At 49.9% G+C, this 17,362-nt stretch overlaps 1 protein-coding gene across 4 annotated transcripts in view; it reads left to right on the top strand.

Moving 5' to 3' along the window:
- Window positions 1-17,362, top strand: part of SNX29 (sorting nexin 29) — a 445,003-nt gene that overhangs the window by 292,943 nt on the left and 134,698 nt on the right. For all 4 annotated transcript variants that reach the window (XM_070412958.1, XM_070412961.1, XM_070412960.1 and 1 more), the window contains 2 exons: window positions 14,859-14,914; window positions 16,330-16,411. In XM_070412958.1, the coding sequence (XP_070269059.1) occupies window positions 14,859-14,914; window positions 16,330-16,411 (138 nt within the window). The remainder of the gene's footprint in view (window positions 1-14,858; window positions 14,915-16,329; window positions 16,412-17,362) is intronic.

The following is a 17,362-nucleotide window of genomic DNA, read 5'->3' as shown; positions in this document are numbered from 1 at the left end:
CATGGATGGAGTGTTTGTGTGAACTAATATAAATTCAAAGTAAACATCATTACATAAAAGGGTACGGTCTTTTTTTTTTTAGTTTTATTCATTTCAAACGGGCCGGATCCGGCCCGTGGGCCGTAGTTTGCCCATGGCTGCTCTAAACCATCTGAAGTAGGGGGTCAGATACCGCCTTACCTTGCCCCTGAATAAAATAGTGCCTGCCTTATTTTTCTTCATAGCACTTATCACTACTTGGCATAGAGTTCTTTACTCATTGTCTCCATCTTGGTCCACTTTTATACTTGGCTTGTGTCCTCTGGGCCTGGTAGAGAGTTTTAAATTTTTGTGGAATGAATGAATATTAGTTCCCACTTCTCACCATAACATTCAGACTATGGATGTCCAGAAAATACTTGGTGAATCTGACTGAAACAAAATATTCTATGTCAATTCCACATACGACAAGGGACCATGAATTTATTTGTCACAAGATGATCAACTTTGCTGTTTTCATTTTTTATTTGCTGTCATGTGCAAGGAGCGATCATATGTCTCCCACCCTGACTTTCCTGATGTCTCCATTTAAATGCTTTCCAATTTGGGCATGAAATTACCTATCAGTCACAGAGAGGCTGTGGCTGTCGGAACAAGCCAGAGCTTATTTGGAGGAGCAGTTGGTGGAAGAGCAAGGGCTGCCTAGAGAAGACTTGCCCCCCTGCCCCAGCCCCTGTGGAATATCACTTCTGCCCTGGACAGTAGTCTGAATGTTACCCACACCCTAAGACCCAATGCTTTGGCACCTCATTTATTTATTCACTGGATGCAGAATTAGCATCCTCTTTAGTCAGGTGCCGACCTGCACACTGGCAGTCAGAGAACAAGCCTCGGACTGTCCCCTGGGCCCTCACAGTCTGCAGTGTGGGGGAGGGGACACTCACCTGAGCCCCTGCCTGTCAGCATCTCTGCATTCTGAGAGATCACACCGGTGGGTTTCCCAGGGAGATGGTCCTGCCTGTGTCAGATCTGTGTTTCCGAGGTTTTTAGGCCTGTAGCCTTGGTTGGGAGGGAGCAGGATGGTTTCAGGTAGTTTGAGAGTCAGGTGTGAATACGCGGACTCTGGTAGCGAGGAGGGATGCTCCCCCTTCACTTTCCGTTCAGCAGTGCTGGTGCAGGCTCAGGCAGCTTAGATGCCCTGACAAAGCAAGTGTGGGCTCAGGATCAGGGTGCTGGTGAGCCGTGGTGTCTAGAGGCCTGCATGCCCGGGCTCAGCCCTGGGTCGGCTGAAGGGGAATCTCTGAAGTGGGGCCCGGCATCCCAGTTGCCTCAGGTGATCTGACTCAGCCGGTTGAGAGCCACTGTCACTTAGAATTCAATCAGGTCTTGTTTCCATTGGATTCTGTTTGCTTTCTATGCATAGCAAGTGAAATTCCTTTGTAAGGACCTTTTATAACTAAAAAAGGTGAGTCTGAGGACCGAGAGCTCTGCTCCAGGAAGACTTTCTCACTGTCTGCTAGCAAAGCTATAACCTTTCAGTCTTGCACTGTGGCTCCTAAGGTCAGTCAGCTGCCTGAACTGTTCAGTGAAACGTATTTACCCTCCACCCACCCACCTGGCATTTCCAAGAGCTGACAGCATAGTGGATGGGGGGAGGGAGGGATGGGGGGTGAACTCAGGAAATGATCTGTACTTCTAGTCCAGTGGTTCTCAACCTTCCTAATGCCGCGGCCCTTTAATACAGTTCCTCATGTTGTGGTGACTCCCAATTTCATTGTTACAAATTGAACATAATTAAAGCATAGTGATTAATCACAAAAACAATATGTAATTATATGTGTGTTTTCCGATGGTCTTAGGCGACCCCTGTGAAAGGGTCGTTCGACCCCCAAAGGGGTCGCGACCCACAGGTTGAGAACCGCTGCTCTAGTCATTGTGTTCCTCCTGGAGGAGCATTCCTTGGACCACCCCCTGCCCCAGCCTTTTGACCATCCCTACCGAGGAATAACATGCCGACCCTCCTTTACTCATCCCTTCGGAAGACACCAAGCACCTCCTCTGTGTCAGTCACTGGGATGCAGTGCACCGGCTGCCGTGTTTCATCCTTTCATCTAACCTGTAATAAGCTGGCAGGGAGGTAATATTTCCCACTTCATAACTGAGGAAAGTGAGCTCAGCCAAGCAGAGTGCAAGCCCAGACCTCCGTAACTGGAAAGCCGTGCTCTTCTGAGATGGTGTCATAGCCCTGTATGGACTTGGCCCCCACACTGCCCGATTCCACGCCTGACTGAACTTGAGCAAGTTACATCAACTCTCTGAATCTCAGTTTCCCCATCTGTAAAATGAAGATGATGAACCCATTAGGATGATGATGTACCTAAAATCTGTAACATGGCCTGGCACCAAGTAATAGGCCAAAAAATGTAGCAAAACAACACACACTTGCTCTCTAACAGTCTGGAGGCTAGAACTCTGAAATCAAGGGGTTGGGAGGGCCATGCTCCATCTGGAGGCTCCAGGAGGATCCTTCCTTACCTTTTCTAGCTTCTGGTGGCACCTGGCATTCCTTGGCTTGTGGCCACATCACTCCAATTTTTGTCTCTGTCTTCATATGCCTTTTCTCTCTGTGTGTCTCTCTTCTCTGGACACTTTTCTTTGGATTTAGGGCCCATCTAAATAATTCAGGATGATCTCATCTCGAGATCCTTAAGTACACCTGCAAAAATTGTTTTTTCAAATAAGTCACATTTATAGGTTTTGGAACTTGAGATATGGACATAGCCATTTGGCGGCCATCATTTAATCAACTATAGCTGCTATTAAAAACATGTTTGAAAGGCACAAGTCATACATGAATACATTTTTTTTCCTGAATACATTCTAATGCCAACATGCAGATGCTAAAATCCCTTTGGTCATCACCCTCAATTCTATTCCCGACCCCAGAGATAACCATCCTGAAGTTTTGGGTGCTTACCCTTCCAGATGTTTCTGTTCATATAGAAAGATAAACGTCATCATGGATTATTACCCTGTTGCATTCCGAGGTGAGTTAGGGCACAGCCTGGGCCCAGTGAGCCTGCAGCCCTGGAGGGAGTAGGAAGTAAGCCGATGCCTCCATGCACATGGGCGGTGCTGTGATAGACACCACACACAGTGCAGTGGCAGTGTTCAGCTCCCTCTGTGAGGGGATGTGAGGGTCAAAAGGCTTTACCAAGTGGGGGCACCTTGGAAACCGTGAGAGGTGCATGTGTGGGGAACTGTGTAAGGAAGGAACCTGGAGTGGGCTTAGCCACGCCAGCGGCAGGAAGCGAACCTTGATGTGTCATACTTGGGAACTGGATCCGTAGTTACTGCCCCTGATAGGGAAATATGGGGAGGGACTGGGTTCAGGGACTGGAAGTGCAAAAGTGAATGAGCCATAGTCTCTGCCCTGGAGGGTTTTCCCAGTGATGCATATGCCCTTGGAAGCTCACGAGGGGTGTTCTGTTTGCAAGAAGACAGCATTTGAGGTGATGGACATGGTGATACCTTTGTTGTCCTTGCAGTCTGAAGTCTCCCGAAGATCAGCCCAGATAAGCCCAGCCACTGCTGTCTGTAATAACAGGCTCCTCAGACCGCTGCCTAAACATCTTTGATACCTTAATGCTCTTACACACTGCTCCCTGCTGACTTCTAAGTGACAGTTCCAGGTGCGTGTGCAATGTTTTGAAGGAAACCCTACATTTACTCTATAGTTACACCACAGTACTAGTGAGAGCGGGTTTGGATTCTAGAGTTTGCACAGCTCTGCTTTTCTTTGGCATCTTTTGGTTGCCCTGTGCCTCAGTTTCTCTGGTTATTCTATGGGACTTAAGGGTGAAATGAGAGTGAATGAGGCAGCTTAGTGTTTTCTAAACTTTCCCCCCCTTTAAATAAATCATGCTTGTGTAACCCTTTCTTTAAGAGGAGCTCTTCTTTGGAAACTCAGTATGGGTAAAGGGTCAAAGTAGAGCCAGAACTTGTTGAAGCAGGGCATTGGGGGGACGGCACTAAGCCCATGGGTAGGTACTATTGTCCCTGGGGGTCTGTCAGGAGCAGATGAGAAACCCCCTCCCCCCATGTGGCGAGAGGCAGTAGAAGTCTTCAGCCAGGAGACCCAACCACTGTGAGGTTGTTACTTCATCCTCAGGCCTTGGTTTCCTCATCTGTGGCAGAGCAGGTGTGGATTAGTTAAATGCTCCCAACTCATCGTTACAGGCCCAAGTCTTTCACTAGAGATTGGCTGAAAATTCATAACTTAAGAATAACTTTATATTGGCAACTTAAGCCTGGTGAAACTGTAGACAGTTGTCAATTAGTACTTTTCTTACAAGTAAGCTTTAAAAAAATCTGTTGATGAAAGGTGATGGGCAGAGAGGTTGGCATATGATCTCGTGTGCATAGTCTAGATGGTGTGTGTGTGTGTGTGTGTGTGTGTGTGTGTGTGTGTGTGTGTAGCAACCTCCTGGCTTGTCCCCCTTGCCTGGCTCCCAGTGGCTTACTGAAATGTGAGCTGGCCCGTCTCTCCCTGCGGAATTTCCTTCAGTGGCTCCCCTCAATTTGAACAGAGAGGGACAGGCTGTTTTCCCCATGCTCCAGCCTCAGCCCAGCCACCTTCCCTCCCAGCCGCGTTCCCTTATCCCCTGGCAACCCCCTGTTACCCCAGCTCCTCTCTGCAGACTTTCCCACTGTGACATGAAATAATTGCGTGGATCGGGCACTTAAAGTCATCTCTCCTGGGGGATTGAATGGTTCATGAGCCCGGCTTTGTCTTCATTCTCTGAGGCCACCCTGTCGCTCGGTGCGAGCCTGTGAGTAGGCACCTGCATGTGGGGAATGGAGCAGGGCCCCCACTTATGGGTGAGGGCTGCGTGGCCCCCAAGCCGGTCTGTTCTGTCCAACACCCTTGCACTCTGTCCACGGATAATGAGAGCAGCTGCCACTCAGCAAGCAGCTGTTTCCGCCAGGCGCTGGGCAGGGGATGGTCCTTGCAGGATCGTGCTGAAGCCTGGCAGCAACCCCACAGGGGCTGCTCCACAGGAGGACGGGCCCAAAGAAGAGTGGCTGCTTGTTCTAGGCCACACAGCCACGTCCGAGCTCAGGCCCTGCTGGCCCGAGCCCCACGCCAGGCCTTTTCTACAAAACGGAAGCACTTACTTAGAACGGGGAAAGAAATCACAACACAGCGTCACTTTCAAAGAGCGATAAGTACCTCCAATATCTCAGAATCCAGATAAACATGACAGTTTTATTAATTAACCATCGGACACATCTCCAGTACTTCCCCCACATTTAAGGCTGATAACCTTAAGTACAGAGGCTGTGCTCTGCTAGCCCCGTAATAGGACACTGATATTATAATGCATTTTCTGTGCAGAGAATAGAGAGACAATTCCATTGTTTTCTGCATGCTTGATCAAAACATTTTTCCACCATTTTATCTGGAAAAATGTGAAATAGGTCTACGGAAGGCCTTCGCGTGGGCACCGTGCGCCCACCCCCTCGGTGCTGCCACTAACATTGGCCGGCACCTGCGTTACCCTCCCTCTCCCCCGCCCCCTCATGCGCCCATCACATCATCTTGTTTTTCTGATGCAAAATAAGCTGCACATTTTAGTTTTCATTTTGTCCAAAATACTAAAGTGTGCATTCTGGAGTTTAATATTTTTGCTTGTAGTTTTTTCGTTGTTTGAGATAACATTTATATACATGTTTGTACATGTTTTAATTGTGTGGTCACTGAGTGTTGATGAGGGCACAAGCCTGTGTGACCCACATTCCTCTCAAGGCGTAGAACGTTGCCCTCATCCCAGAATGGTCCCTGCCCGACTGTCCCCACACCTCTCTCAGAGGCAGTCACTGGGTGTTTTTCCCTGTCTGAGACATGACACTTCTTCTTTTAATTTAAAATGTCAAGGTTGTCACACTTATTTTTCATAAGGGTAACAGCTCATGGACGTAGTAAAAATGTAGAAGGTATAAAGTTTTACAGTAAAAAATAAATCTTCCTCTTGCCCCTGTGCCTTGCTTCTCACTGTCCTTTGCTCACAGCGTCACAGTTGGCAGTTTCTGTGTTTCTAGAAATGATAACTGCACATCCAATCACATAGGTACCCACCTCCCAGCTGCTTCAGGAAAATAGGAGCTTGCCCGACATGCTGTTTTGTGTCTGGCTTTTGTCATTTGACAATAAATCTTAGAGATCATCCCCAGTTAGCAGAGATCTGTGCTCTCCCTTTAGTAGTTGTGCAGGCTGGCTCTCGCTGGAGCAATATCTTACATAACCATTTCATTAGTTGTTTCAGGCTGTTATTGCCACGAATGGTGTTGCAGTAAATGCCCTTGTATAGGTGTCTTTGTCCATATGTTGTCTGTGTATCTTGGTTACCTGGAAAGAAATGAGATGTCCATCTTAGTAAATTAGATAATTTTCTCACATTCCTTCCCTCTCCTCCCCGGTTCTCCTACCATTCATTGCCCCACCTGTTTGTTTGCACATCTTTGTATCTGTCTATCCATCCACTGGGAACATTCTTTCAGCAATCAGTATGTCCCTGATACATCTTGGGCTCAGAGAATATTGTTCTCAAGACTCTCAGTCTTGACATGAAGACAGATTCACAGAGATGTGATAGTCTGTGTTTGTGCAGGCTTCCGGGGCTGCCCAGAGGTAGAATAAAAACCTTTAAAACTCCTATTTGCCAGTTCTTTACGCCCAGCAGAAAGTCTTAGATCTCAGTTGATTTTCAAACCCCATGTGGCTCTGATACCTCTAATTGTACATCTGTAAGACAAAAGCACAAATGAACAAACATACACATGGAGCCCTGGAAGGGGTCCAGACCCAGGCCGGCCGCCTCTGGAGGCAAGGCAAGCCCAGGCTACTCGATGCTCACAGCAGCCACGCTGGATGGCAGAGCCATGCCGTTCACAGTTCGCTCCTTATTGAAACATGAGATGAGAAAGCAGGGGTGTTGGCGGGATGGGAGATAGTTTTTGGCAGTGCAAAAATGAGAGCTAGTTGCTTAAGGGAAGGCTGTTTGAAAAGGGATGAGAGAGAAAGTGCCTCTGGAAACATAGATTGCGCGCGTGATTTCATGACTGGGACAAAGGTTTGCTGCTGTCATGTCTGCCTATTGCCTTTCCTTTGAACAGGCAGCCCTGTAATTAGAAGAGGGACTACGATTCACTTTCTCCGGTTCTTCTGATCTCCAAACGAATGTATCCTTATCATGCATGGAGATTGGGGATGTGCTACAAAGAAGTTTACAAGTGGATTGGCATTTCAGTGTGGAAACAGCTTCCATTTTATATTCATTCCTTGAACCAGCCGCACATGCTCATTCCGTGCCCGTGGTGTGCTGGTGCTAGGCAAGGATGGCATGTGTCATGGTGAGAACAGACGTGGGAGTTCCCAGGAGGAGCAATGTGCAGATAAACCGGAATGGAGTCGTTGCCAGCTGAACAACGTGAGCCATGAAGGTGGCAGTATTTAGTTTTGTTGGTCAGGGAAGGCATCTCAGGAATTCAGTTTCATCTGGGACTGGGAAGATGAGAGAGGAGCCAGCCATACAGAGCGGCTAGGGTCAGAGGGGAGGGGCCTGTGACTTGCGATCATACTTGCTTCATAGTATCTGAGGATTCAATGTGTGAATACTTGGCACATTGTGTTTGACACATGTTGGTCCCTTGTCCCCCACCATCTTTGTTACTCTGTCTAGTAGGACAGTCAGAGGCTGGTTGTCATGGGGTAGGCGAGGAAGAAATCAAAGTTTACTGAAGCCGGGTGATGTCTCTGACTACCAGTGGGAGCCTGGATTAGAATTCAAAACGTCTGAGCTTCCGTTTATTCCCTCAGGATTCAGCTCAGAGCCTGGAGGGTGACCTGTGTATTTGGAGACAGAGAAGGAGCCGGGCTACCAAGGGGAAACCAGCCACTTTGGACTGGGCCAGGTCTGCACCTTGGCCTCCAGGCCTGGTGCCTATCAAAGTCACTCTGGTGACAAAGAAGACAGGCTGTGAGAAAGGCTGTGAGACCCACTTGTACACTGTACACATCTGCTCCTGAGCGCTGAGCCCTCGACACCAGCCGAGGCTCTGCGGTAGGATCTGGATAATTCCGTCTCTGAGCTTCCTAGGGCGCAGCAAATGCAGAGCACGGGGCTTCCTAGGGTGCAGGTGCAGGTACAGAGCACGGGGGGCTTCCTAGTGTGCAGGTGCAAATGCAGAGCACGGGGGCTTCCTAGTGTGCAGGTGCAGGTGCAGGTGCAGAGCACGGGGCTTCCTAGTGTGCAGGTGAAGGTATAGAGCATGGGGCTTCCTAGTGTGCAGGTGCAGGTACAGAGCACGGGGCTTCCTAGTGTGCAGGTGCAGGTGCAGGTACAGAGACGGGGGCTTCCTAGAGTGCAGGTGCAGACGCAGAGACGGGGGCTTCCTAGGGTGCAGGTGCAGGTGCAGGTATAGAGCATGGGGCTTCCTAGTGTGCAGGTGCAGGTGCAGGTATAGAGCATGGGGCTTCCTAGTGTGCAGGTGCAGGTACAGAGCACGGGGCTTCCTAGTGTGCAGGTGCAGGTACAGAGACGGGGGCTTCCTAGGGTGCAGGTGCAGACGCAGAGACGGGGGCTTCCTAGGGTGCAGGTGCAGATGCAGGTACAGAGACGGGGGCTTCCTAGTGTGCAGGTGCAGGTACAGAGCACGGGGGCTTCCTAGTGTGCAGGTGCAGGTACAGAGACGGGGGCTTCCTAGTGTGCAGGTGCAGACGCAGAGATGGGGGCTTCCTAGTGTGCAGGTGCAGGTATAGAGCACGGGGGCTTCCTAGTGTGCAGGTGCAGGTACAGAGCACGGGGCTTCCTAGGGTGCAGGTGCAGGTACAGAGATGGGGGCTTCCTAGGGTGCAGGTGCAGACACAGAGATGGGGCCTTTCTAGGGTGCAGGTGCAGATGCAGAGCATGGGAGCTTTCTAGTGTGCAGGTGCAGGTATAGAGCACGGGGCTTCCTAGGGTTTAGGTGCAGGTATAGAGCACGGGGCTTCCTAGTGTGCAGGTGCAGGTGCAGGTACAGAGCACGGGGCTTCCTAGTGTGCAGGTGCAGGTACAGAGCACGGGGCTTCCTAGGGTGCAGGTGCAGGTATAGAGCACGGGGCTTCCTAGGGTGCAGGTGCAGGTACAGGTACAGAGCACGGGGCTTCCTAGGGTTTAGGTGCAGGTGCAGGTACAGAGCACGGGGCTTCCTAGGGTGCAGGTGCAGATGCAGAGATGGGGCCTTTCTAGGGTGCAGGTGCAGATGCAGAGCACGGGAGTTTTCTAGTGTGCAGGTGCAGGTACAGAGCACGGGGCTTCCTACTGTGCAGGTGCAGGTGCAGATGCAGAGCACGGGGGCTTCCTAGGGTGCAGGTGCATGTATAGAGATGGGGGCTTCCTAGGGTGCAGGTGCAGACGCAGAGATGGGGTCTTTCTAGGGTGCAGGTGCAGATGCAGAGCACGGGGCTTCCTAGTGTGCAGGTGCAGACGCAGAGATGGGGGCTTCCTAGTGTGCAGGTGCAGGTATAGAGCACGGGGGCTTCCTAGTGTGCAGGTGCATGTATAGAGCACGGGGCTTCCTAGTGTGCAGGTGCAGGTACAGAGCATGCAGCTTCCTAGTGTGCAGGTGCAGACGCAGAGACGGGGGCTTTCTAGGGTGCAGGTGCAGGTGCAGGTACAGAGCACGGGGCTTCCTAGTGTGCAGGTGCAGATGCAGAGACGGGGGCTTTCTAGGGTGCAGGTGCAGACGCAGAGGTGGGGCCTTTCTAGGATGCAGGTGCAGGTACAGAGCATGGGCGCTTCCTAGTGGGAGGCAGCGCAGCTCAGTGTGCGAAGTGCAGACTCTGGAGCCGGACCACAAGCATTGGGAGCTCACCTCTGTCACTGACTAGTTGAATGACCTCGAACAAGTTACTTTTTGGGCTATCTATTGCTATATGTCAAACCACCCCAAAACTCAGTGACTTAAAAAACACATCCATTTTCTTCTCATGATAATTTGGGTTGACTGGGCTCAGCTGGGTGGTTATGCTACATCATAAGGTGTCGGCTGGGGCTACAGTCACCTGGGGCTCTACTGAGCTGGACATCCAAGATGGGACGCTTGTTCATGTGACGGTTGGCGCTGGCTGTCCTCTGGGTCTCAGATGGGATTGGTGGGCTTCTCCACCTGGAGTCACTGAGGCTGAGGCTGCCCGGGAACCACGGGCTGGGAGGTTTGGGTTGGGCTCATGCATCTTCACTTTATTCACACCAACCACTCTCATCCTCACCTGTGACATGGGGCGACGTCTCTCCCCACAGGGCCGTGAGGAGGAGGGTGTGAGAAGGGTCATTGTGGGAAAGCTCTGCGTAAAGCAGGAAGCCGTGGGGACTGTGGCATTGCTGTGTCTGCAGGTCTCTCAGGACGGGAGGTGAGGGCACCTGCCTGGGTCCTGATTCTGCCAAAGGGAGACGTATAGTTTCCCCATGGTTTTGGCAATTGGCTGATTCTCTTTCAGCCCATCCTTCCTTCCCCTCCCTCCCTCTCCCTTCTTACTTTCATCCTTTGCCCCCTCTCTCCCTTTTTACATAAACATTTATTTAGCACACTTGTCATTCTTTGTGGCAGAATCTCTAGTATTTGTACCCTCTTCCCAGTTTGAGAACTCCCCCGTCAGAGTGTCAGGATGACCCCTGTCCCTGTCCCACTCCTGCATCGTGAGGTGGCTGCTGTCAGCTAACCCGTCCCTGCCCCCAGCCCCCAAGCAGCTCAGGGAATCGAGCCAGGGTTTTGTGGAAGCTTGTGGCTGAAGCAGCCCAGACGCTGATTCTCCGTGGGTATCGAGAACCCAGGATTCCTGGCTGCTCTTCTCCCAGCAAGGGCCCTGCCTTCCCCGCACCCACGTTCTGCCACATGGCTTCCCGAGGCCAGACGGTGAGCTCCCATCTCTGCCGGGTCAAGGAGAAGTGAATGAAGACAGCTGAGCTGCCAATCACTTATTATGCCCCATGGGGAGAGCAAATCAGAGAGAGGGCTGCGTCCCAGAGCTGTGCTCCTGGTTCCTGGGGCTTCAGGAGGCCATGAGGAATGTTGGTGGCCAGTATCAGTAAGTTATGTTTCTGATAAAGTACCCTCTGCTCCACACTGAAATATAGCCAGCTTCCTGGACGATTACTGTAGACCCAGATGATGGCCAGTACCCAGCCGGGTAGACAGCATTTCCAGGCGGAGAAGGGCATGGTGGTGCAGCCAGTGTCTTCACAATCCCTCCTCCCATCTGTGTTCTCCATCCGATCCTCTCATTATGCCAGGAGAGACGAGGTGCTGAGGGGAAGCTCAGAAGACACGAGAGGCCGAGAGCCACCTACAGCCCCACCAGAGAAGGCTCAGAGTCCTAGCCATTCCCATCGGCCCCCCTCCGTCAAGGGGAGAGAGTGCCTGGAAGGGGTGAGCCTTCAGAGCCTTCCTTTGCCCTTTCCCACTCCTGATGCATCAAGGAGTTTGAAGGCAAAGTCTCTTCCATCTGGCTTTCTGCATTCTAGCAAATGCATTGGGGGAAGGAGTTGGAAAAAATATAATTTACGATGCACACTTAAATTAATAAAGAAGGTGTATCTGATTGTGGCCACACAATTAATGCATCCTCATTGTGGAAAGTACAGAAAAGTTCAAATATGTAATCAAATTCATCTGACCTCTCAACCAGCTCCCACTGTCATCTTTCAGGTCTCTTTCATTCTGACTTTGTCGGCACACATGCATTGTGAGTTATTTTGGGAATCACAGGGCATTTGCAGTCCATAGCAGCTTTTTATTAAGCAGAGAGCAGGAGCTTTTTTCTGTGCCATTAAAAATTGATCAAAAGCACTCTATTGGTGGGATTATACTTTTTAATTTAAATCTTGGGGTGGCAGTATGTTATTTCAAAATTCAAATGATATAAAAGGCTATTTGGTAGACAGCCTCACTCCCAGTGTCGTGCACCAGCTTCCTGGACCTCCACCCCCAGCCCACAGGTGCCCCTTTGGTGTCTTCAATTTCACCGCTACAGCTTCTTGATGCAAAAACCAAACCCCAAACAACCAAATGCAACTTGATAGTCTTAATTCTTCGTTTTTGCACATGGTAGTGTGTAAGACCCACCGACCACCCCTGCTTTTGCTGTCACTCGATCATCTGTCTCGGAGCTCTTTTCAAAACAGCACATGGAATGCTATTTTCTTTAAAAGTGTGTTTAAATTTTTTTAAAATATATTTTATTGATTTTTTTACAGAGAGGAAGGGAAAGAGATAGAGAGTTAGAAACATCGATGAGAGAGAAACATCGATCAGCTGCCTCCTGCACATCTCCCACTGGGGATGTGCCCGCAACCAAGGTACATGCCCTTGACCGAAATCGAACCCGGGACCCTTCAGTCCGCAGGCCGACGCTCTATCCACTGAGCCAAACCAGTTACGGCTGTTTAAATTTTTTAAAAAGCAGTTCATTCAAAATATACTCTTTTTTTAAATCTTATAGAAAAATAATAAATGAAAAATATGCCTTTTTTCTCCCCAACCCCACTCTTAATCTACTATCAATGATAGCCACAGTCACTATGCTCATGTACTTTTCCGGAATTATGCTTGCACCCTCAGGAGTGTGTGTACCTCATTGTTAGCTTGGCCATCTCATGTGGATATGCCACATGTTCTTGAATCATTCCTCTATGGTTGGACCTTCATGTTGTTTGCTTTTTTCCCCACTTGTCTAAGCAATGGAAAGAGAATGACCTTCGATGTGAATGTTGGTCTTTGGTTGTTTCTTCTAGATAAACTCTTGGAGTGAGATTTCTGGGGCAAAGGATGTGGATGTTTTGGGAATCTTGGGACATGGAGCCTCTGGCTTCCCTAGTAGATTATACCAGCCCTCCTCCCAGCCACCCACATGAAAATGACAGTCGCCTGAACAGCAAGGCCACCCGACCCCCAGCCCACAAGTTCCTGATCGTTTGAAAATGGAAGTGTTTTCCAGTGGCTTTCCTGGCAGGTTTCCTCCTTGTTGGGCTTGAAGGAATTTCTCAAAAGCAGCTTCTTAGCAAAGTCTGCTGCCTGGAGCCCTGTCTACTAGTAACTGCTTAGCTCACATCTGAGGGCTCCAGCTGGGTCACCCTCCTCCTGGGCTGCCATATGTGAGGTGAGAGACACCCCTTGGGCTGGCAGGACAGATTCATGCCTAGTGTCAAGGATAACAGAACATACTGCTCCTACTTCTCAATAATTGTCCTATTATTATTATAGTGCACAAGTCAGTTATTGAGGCCTTTGCACCTGCCAGGCACTGTTTTGCATACTCTATAGGTGTTGAGTCTCTTTGTCCTCAGAGTAACCTATAAATATTACTACTTTTATACCCATTTTACAGATTAAGTCAGTGGGACACAGAGAAATTGGGTGATTTGCTCATGACCCTATAGTCGGGAAGAAGGGGAGCTGGGATTGGATCCTGAGCCATGAGGCCTCAGATCACAGGCTCCGTAATCACTGGGTTCTCCTGCCTCTGAGAGGAACCCACTGTTTCTTTAAGGGGGACCTTCGGAATGCTCTAAGGGTAGAACTTCTGGCTACATCTCACCTTCTCCTTTCACCTGTTAGCTGGTGTTCCCTGTGTCTGGGGGAATTTGTAGCAGAAAAGCCTTTGAAGTTGGACAGACCTGGACTCATATCCGGTTTGTATACTAGTATGTGTGACTGTGGGCACTCCCACGGCCTCCCTGAACTTCAGTCCATCTGTAGAGTAGGGGGTGGGAGGAACCCACCCCTGGGACTGTTACCCAGACTGTAGAGTATGAAATGTAGATTACCATATAATATGAAATCTCTGACAGGTGTGCAGTGTGAAGTAAAAGTTCTCTTTCCCTTATTACCCCACACCCTTCTCTGTTCCACTTGGTTCCTCTTAGTTCTGATCCTCATTCTTTTTTTAAAAAATATATTTTTATTGATTTCAGAGAGAGGAAAGGAGAGGGAGATAAAGAGATAGAAATATCAGTGATGAGAGAAAATCATTCATCAGCTGCCTCCTGCACACCCCACACTGGGGGTCAAGCTCGCAACCAGGGAAAGTGCACTGACTGGGATTTGAACTATGACCTTCTCTGGTTCATAGGTCGACGCTCAACTACTGAGCCACACCAGCCAGACTGATCCACATTCTTAAGCTCTAACCAGTTCAGATTCGATCAGTTCACAATAGGAAATGTATCCTGGGTGTGATGATGTCATCACCATTTATTGAGCATCCACCGGTGCTGGCCATTGTGTCATCTGCTTTACATGGTAGCTGCCATCACGCAGGCAGGCTCGTCTCATACTCAGTCATGTCCTCCCAGGGCCTCGGAGTCGAAGAAGACCCTGTCCTGCTGCCTGGGATTTCAATACGTTATGAGGGAAATGATGGGGCTGCAGGAGGCAGGCAGGGGCTGTTTGTGTTTATGCATTGGATGTGTCTGTGGTGTGATGTTCATCTTGGCAACAATGGATAATTTTTTCTTCTGCACATTTGCTATCTTGCATCTCAGATTTTAACTAGGCCTTGATAGCTCCAAAATTGCATGCTTTTATGCGCCTGTGATTATCTCAGCAGGATGATCAGCCCTTTTTCTGTAAAGATGATTGAGATCGCTCATGGCATATTTTTGTTCCTGTAACATCATCTCTAGCATCCTTGCACCGAACCTCATTGTTTTCCAGCCCTGCCTTTCCACCTCCGTGTGAGCAGGGGATGCTCAGGGAGCACAAGAGACAGGGTTCTGTTGTGATTATGCAAACCATGGTAACCACAATGTGTTCTCTCTCTTCTCCTCTCCTGATGGCAGGTGCCTGGAGATCTGAGTCAAACATCGGAAGATCAGAGTTTGTCAGATTTCGAAATGTAAGTCCACTGCATCTGTTTATGAGGGCCCTTTAGAAATAGGACTCTGTGGTTTGGCTTGAGTCCCAGAAAGACGACACGGGAAAACAGAAATCACTGTTTAAGTCCACACAGGCTGGTTTGGTTCTGGTAGAGGTGGGGCGTTGTTCGCCTGCAGCCCGAGTCTGGCCTTCAGCTTTGTTTTATGTTTCCCCTTCAGTATTGAAAAACAATTTTTTGGGGGCTGACATTTAAGAGTTGAAAGATATCACATAAAAATGTAAATTTCTCTATTTTCTTTAAAAAAAGAAAATCCTTGCAAGGCCATATTCAGAGCTGAGCAATAGCTTCCTCCTTCATACAGGGCAAGTGCTCCTCAGTGAACCGCAGTCCACACTTCTCCCAATTACCTGACTCTGGCTCACCATTCATTTCATTGACTGTGTGTCTCCATGGGATTTGAATCTATAATCCCTGGTTGTTGGAAAGAACAATAGCTCAGTGCATTGCTCTGATTTTTTTTATTAGATTCAGTTCTGTCTGGTGCCTCTGCTGATAACTCCAAAGGAATTTGGTTGATCTTTAGACTGAATATTTATGATTAGGTTGTCTTGGTTTTTGGACTGATAATCCCCTTGGGCTGGTAAAGAGAGTGGAGTGGGCCCTGGATTAAGGCCACCAGAACCCCCCTCTTGTCTCATTCACTTGTCTGTGTGGAAGAAGGCTCAGCCTCTGAGAAAAGGTGTCATCTGGGGAGAGCCCACATCTCTAGAGGCCTGCACCCTCTCCAGTCCGGGACCCCTTGGGGGATGTCCAACTGCCGGTTTAGGCCCCGATCCCGAGGATCGGGCCTAAACCGACAGTCAGACATCTCTCTCACAATCCTGGACTGCTGGGTCCTAATTGCTCACCCGCCTGCCTGCCTGGTAGCCCCTAACTGCCCCCGCTGCCAGCCTGATCGCCCCTCACTGCCTCTGTGTGCTGGCCTGATCATCCCTAACTGCCACCCCGCCAGCCTGGTCATCCCCAACTGCCCCCCCTGCTGCCCTGGTCACTCCCAACTTCCCCCCCTGCCGGCCTGGTCACCCTGGTCGCCCCACGCAGCCTGCTATTCAGTCGTTTGGTCATCCCTCGCTAACTCTCCTGCCAGCCTGGTCGCCCCACGCAGCCTGCTTGTTCAGTCATTTTGTTGTCCCTCACTAACCCCCCTCCCGGCCTGGTCATAGGCAGCCATCTTGTGAGGGTGTGAGGGTTAATTTGCCTTTTAAAAATAATCTGCAGGGGCCAAGTAATGCAACTTAAACTGATCCTTTACCGTTAAGTGTTAGAGACATTGTCATAAATTTTTTGTGCATGATGCATCTTAGAGGAAAAGATAGTCCCCTCCCCCTTTTTTGTAAATTGAAATGACCCATTTCGGTCTTTCCTTTGGTCAGATCAAACCGGGCACTGATCAACGTCTGGATCCCATCCGTGTTTCTCCGGGGCAAAGCAGCGAACGCATTCCATGTGTATCAGGTAAGCTCCTGGCTGCCAGGTAGGCATTGCTGGGGGAGAGCTGTCTCGTTTGTTGCTCTGGTCTCGGCTTCCTGGCAGTAGCGTGTTGTGCTGTGCTGTGCTGTGCTGTGCTGTGCTGTCCTGAGAGGCCACAGCTGCAGACATCGCACTCAGCAGCCAGCTCCCGAGGAACTGGTCCTCCGTCCAGGAGGGGGCCAGGTGGCTTCTCACACAGTTAGCCTCTCAGTGTGGCTGTGGGCCCTCGGCTCTGATAGCGTAAGGGAAGGGGTGTCTGTGGCCTCTATGGGAACTGAGGAGGCCAGGCGTGGCTCTGGCCTCAGGAGCACCTGTCATGTGTCCGGAAATCTGACCCCTCCACCTCCTGTGGTCCTCTAATGAGGCCCCTTTTCAGGCTGCTCTCTGAGGGGTGATGAAATGGCTCCCAGCAGTGGCAACTCTGGCCTCAGGGAGTTCTCAGCCACGTCCCCAGCATATCTCGTGGGTCTGTCTTTTATCTCAAGCCCATCCCTTCACCTTGGTGTTGGGTGATTGGCTTCTGTGATTGGCCAGGTTTGGATCATGTGACCACCGCTGGCACTGGAGCTAGAGTAGATAATGTGTCTGAGAGGGGAGACCTGGCTCCCACATGTAAACCTGGGTACTCTTTCCAAAGAAGGGGCAACAGGTGGTCGACAAACAAAAACTATAGACGTCTCCTCTCTCTCCTTGGGGTAGAGCCGGCCATCCCCTGGCTTGGAGTTGAGTGTCTGGGACCCTAGAACTTTTGTCTGTTTTGGAGGTAATTTTGCCTCAACAGCTGGGACCCCAGTTTTCCATCTGTTCTCTGATTTTCTGATGCCTCTTCCAGCCCTGCCTCCTTATCCTCTCTCTGTCTTTCTCTGTCTCCCTGGATCCCAATGTCCAGCTGTCATTGTTCACCTGTCCTAGGACTGTTTTGTTCTCAGCTCTGAC

Source organism: Myotis yumanensis, unplaced genomic scaffold (genome assembly GCF_028538775.1).
Source record: "Myotis yumanensis isolate MYYU_CA2020_CCGP unplaced genomic scaffold, mMyoYum1.0.hap1 SCAF_4, whole genome shotgun sequence".
Lineage (NCBI taxonomy): Eukaryota > Metazoa > Chordata > Mammalia > Chiroptera > Vespertilionidae > Myotis > Myotis yumanensis.
Note: the sequence above shows the minus strand (reverse complement) of the source record. Positions and strands in the feature narration are given on the sequence as shown.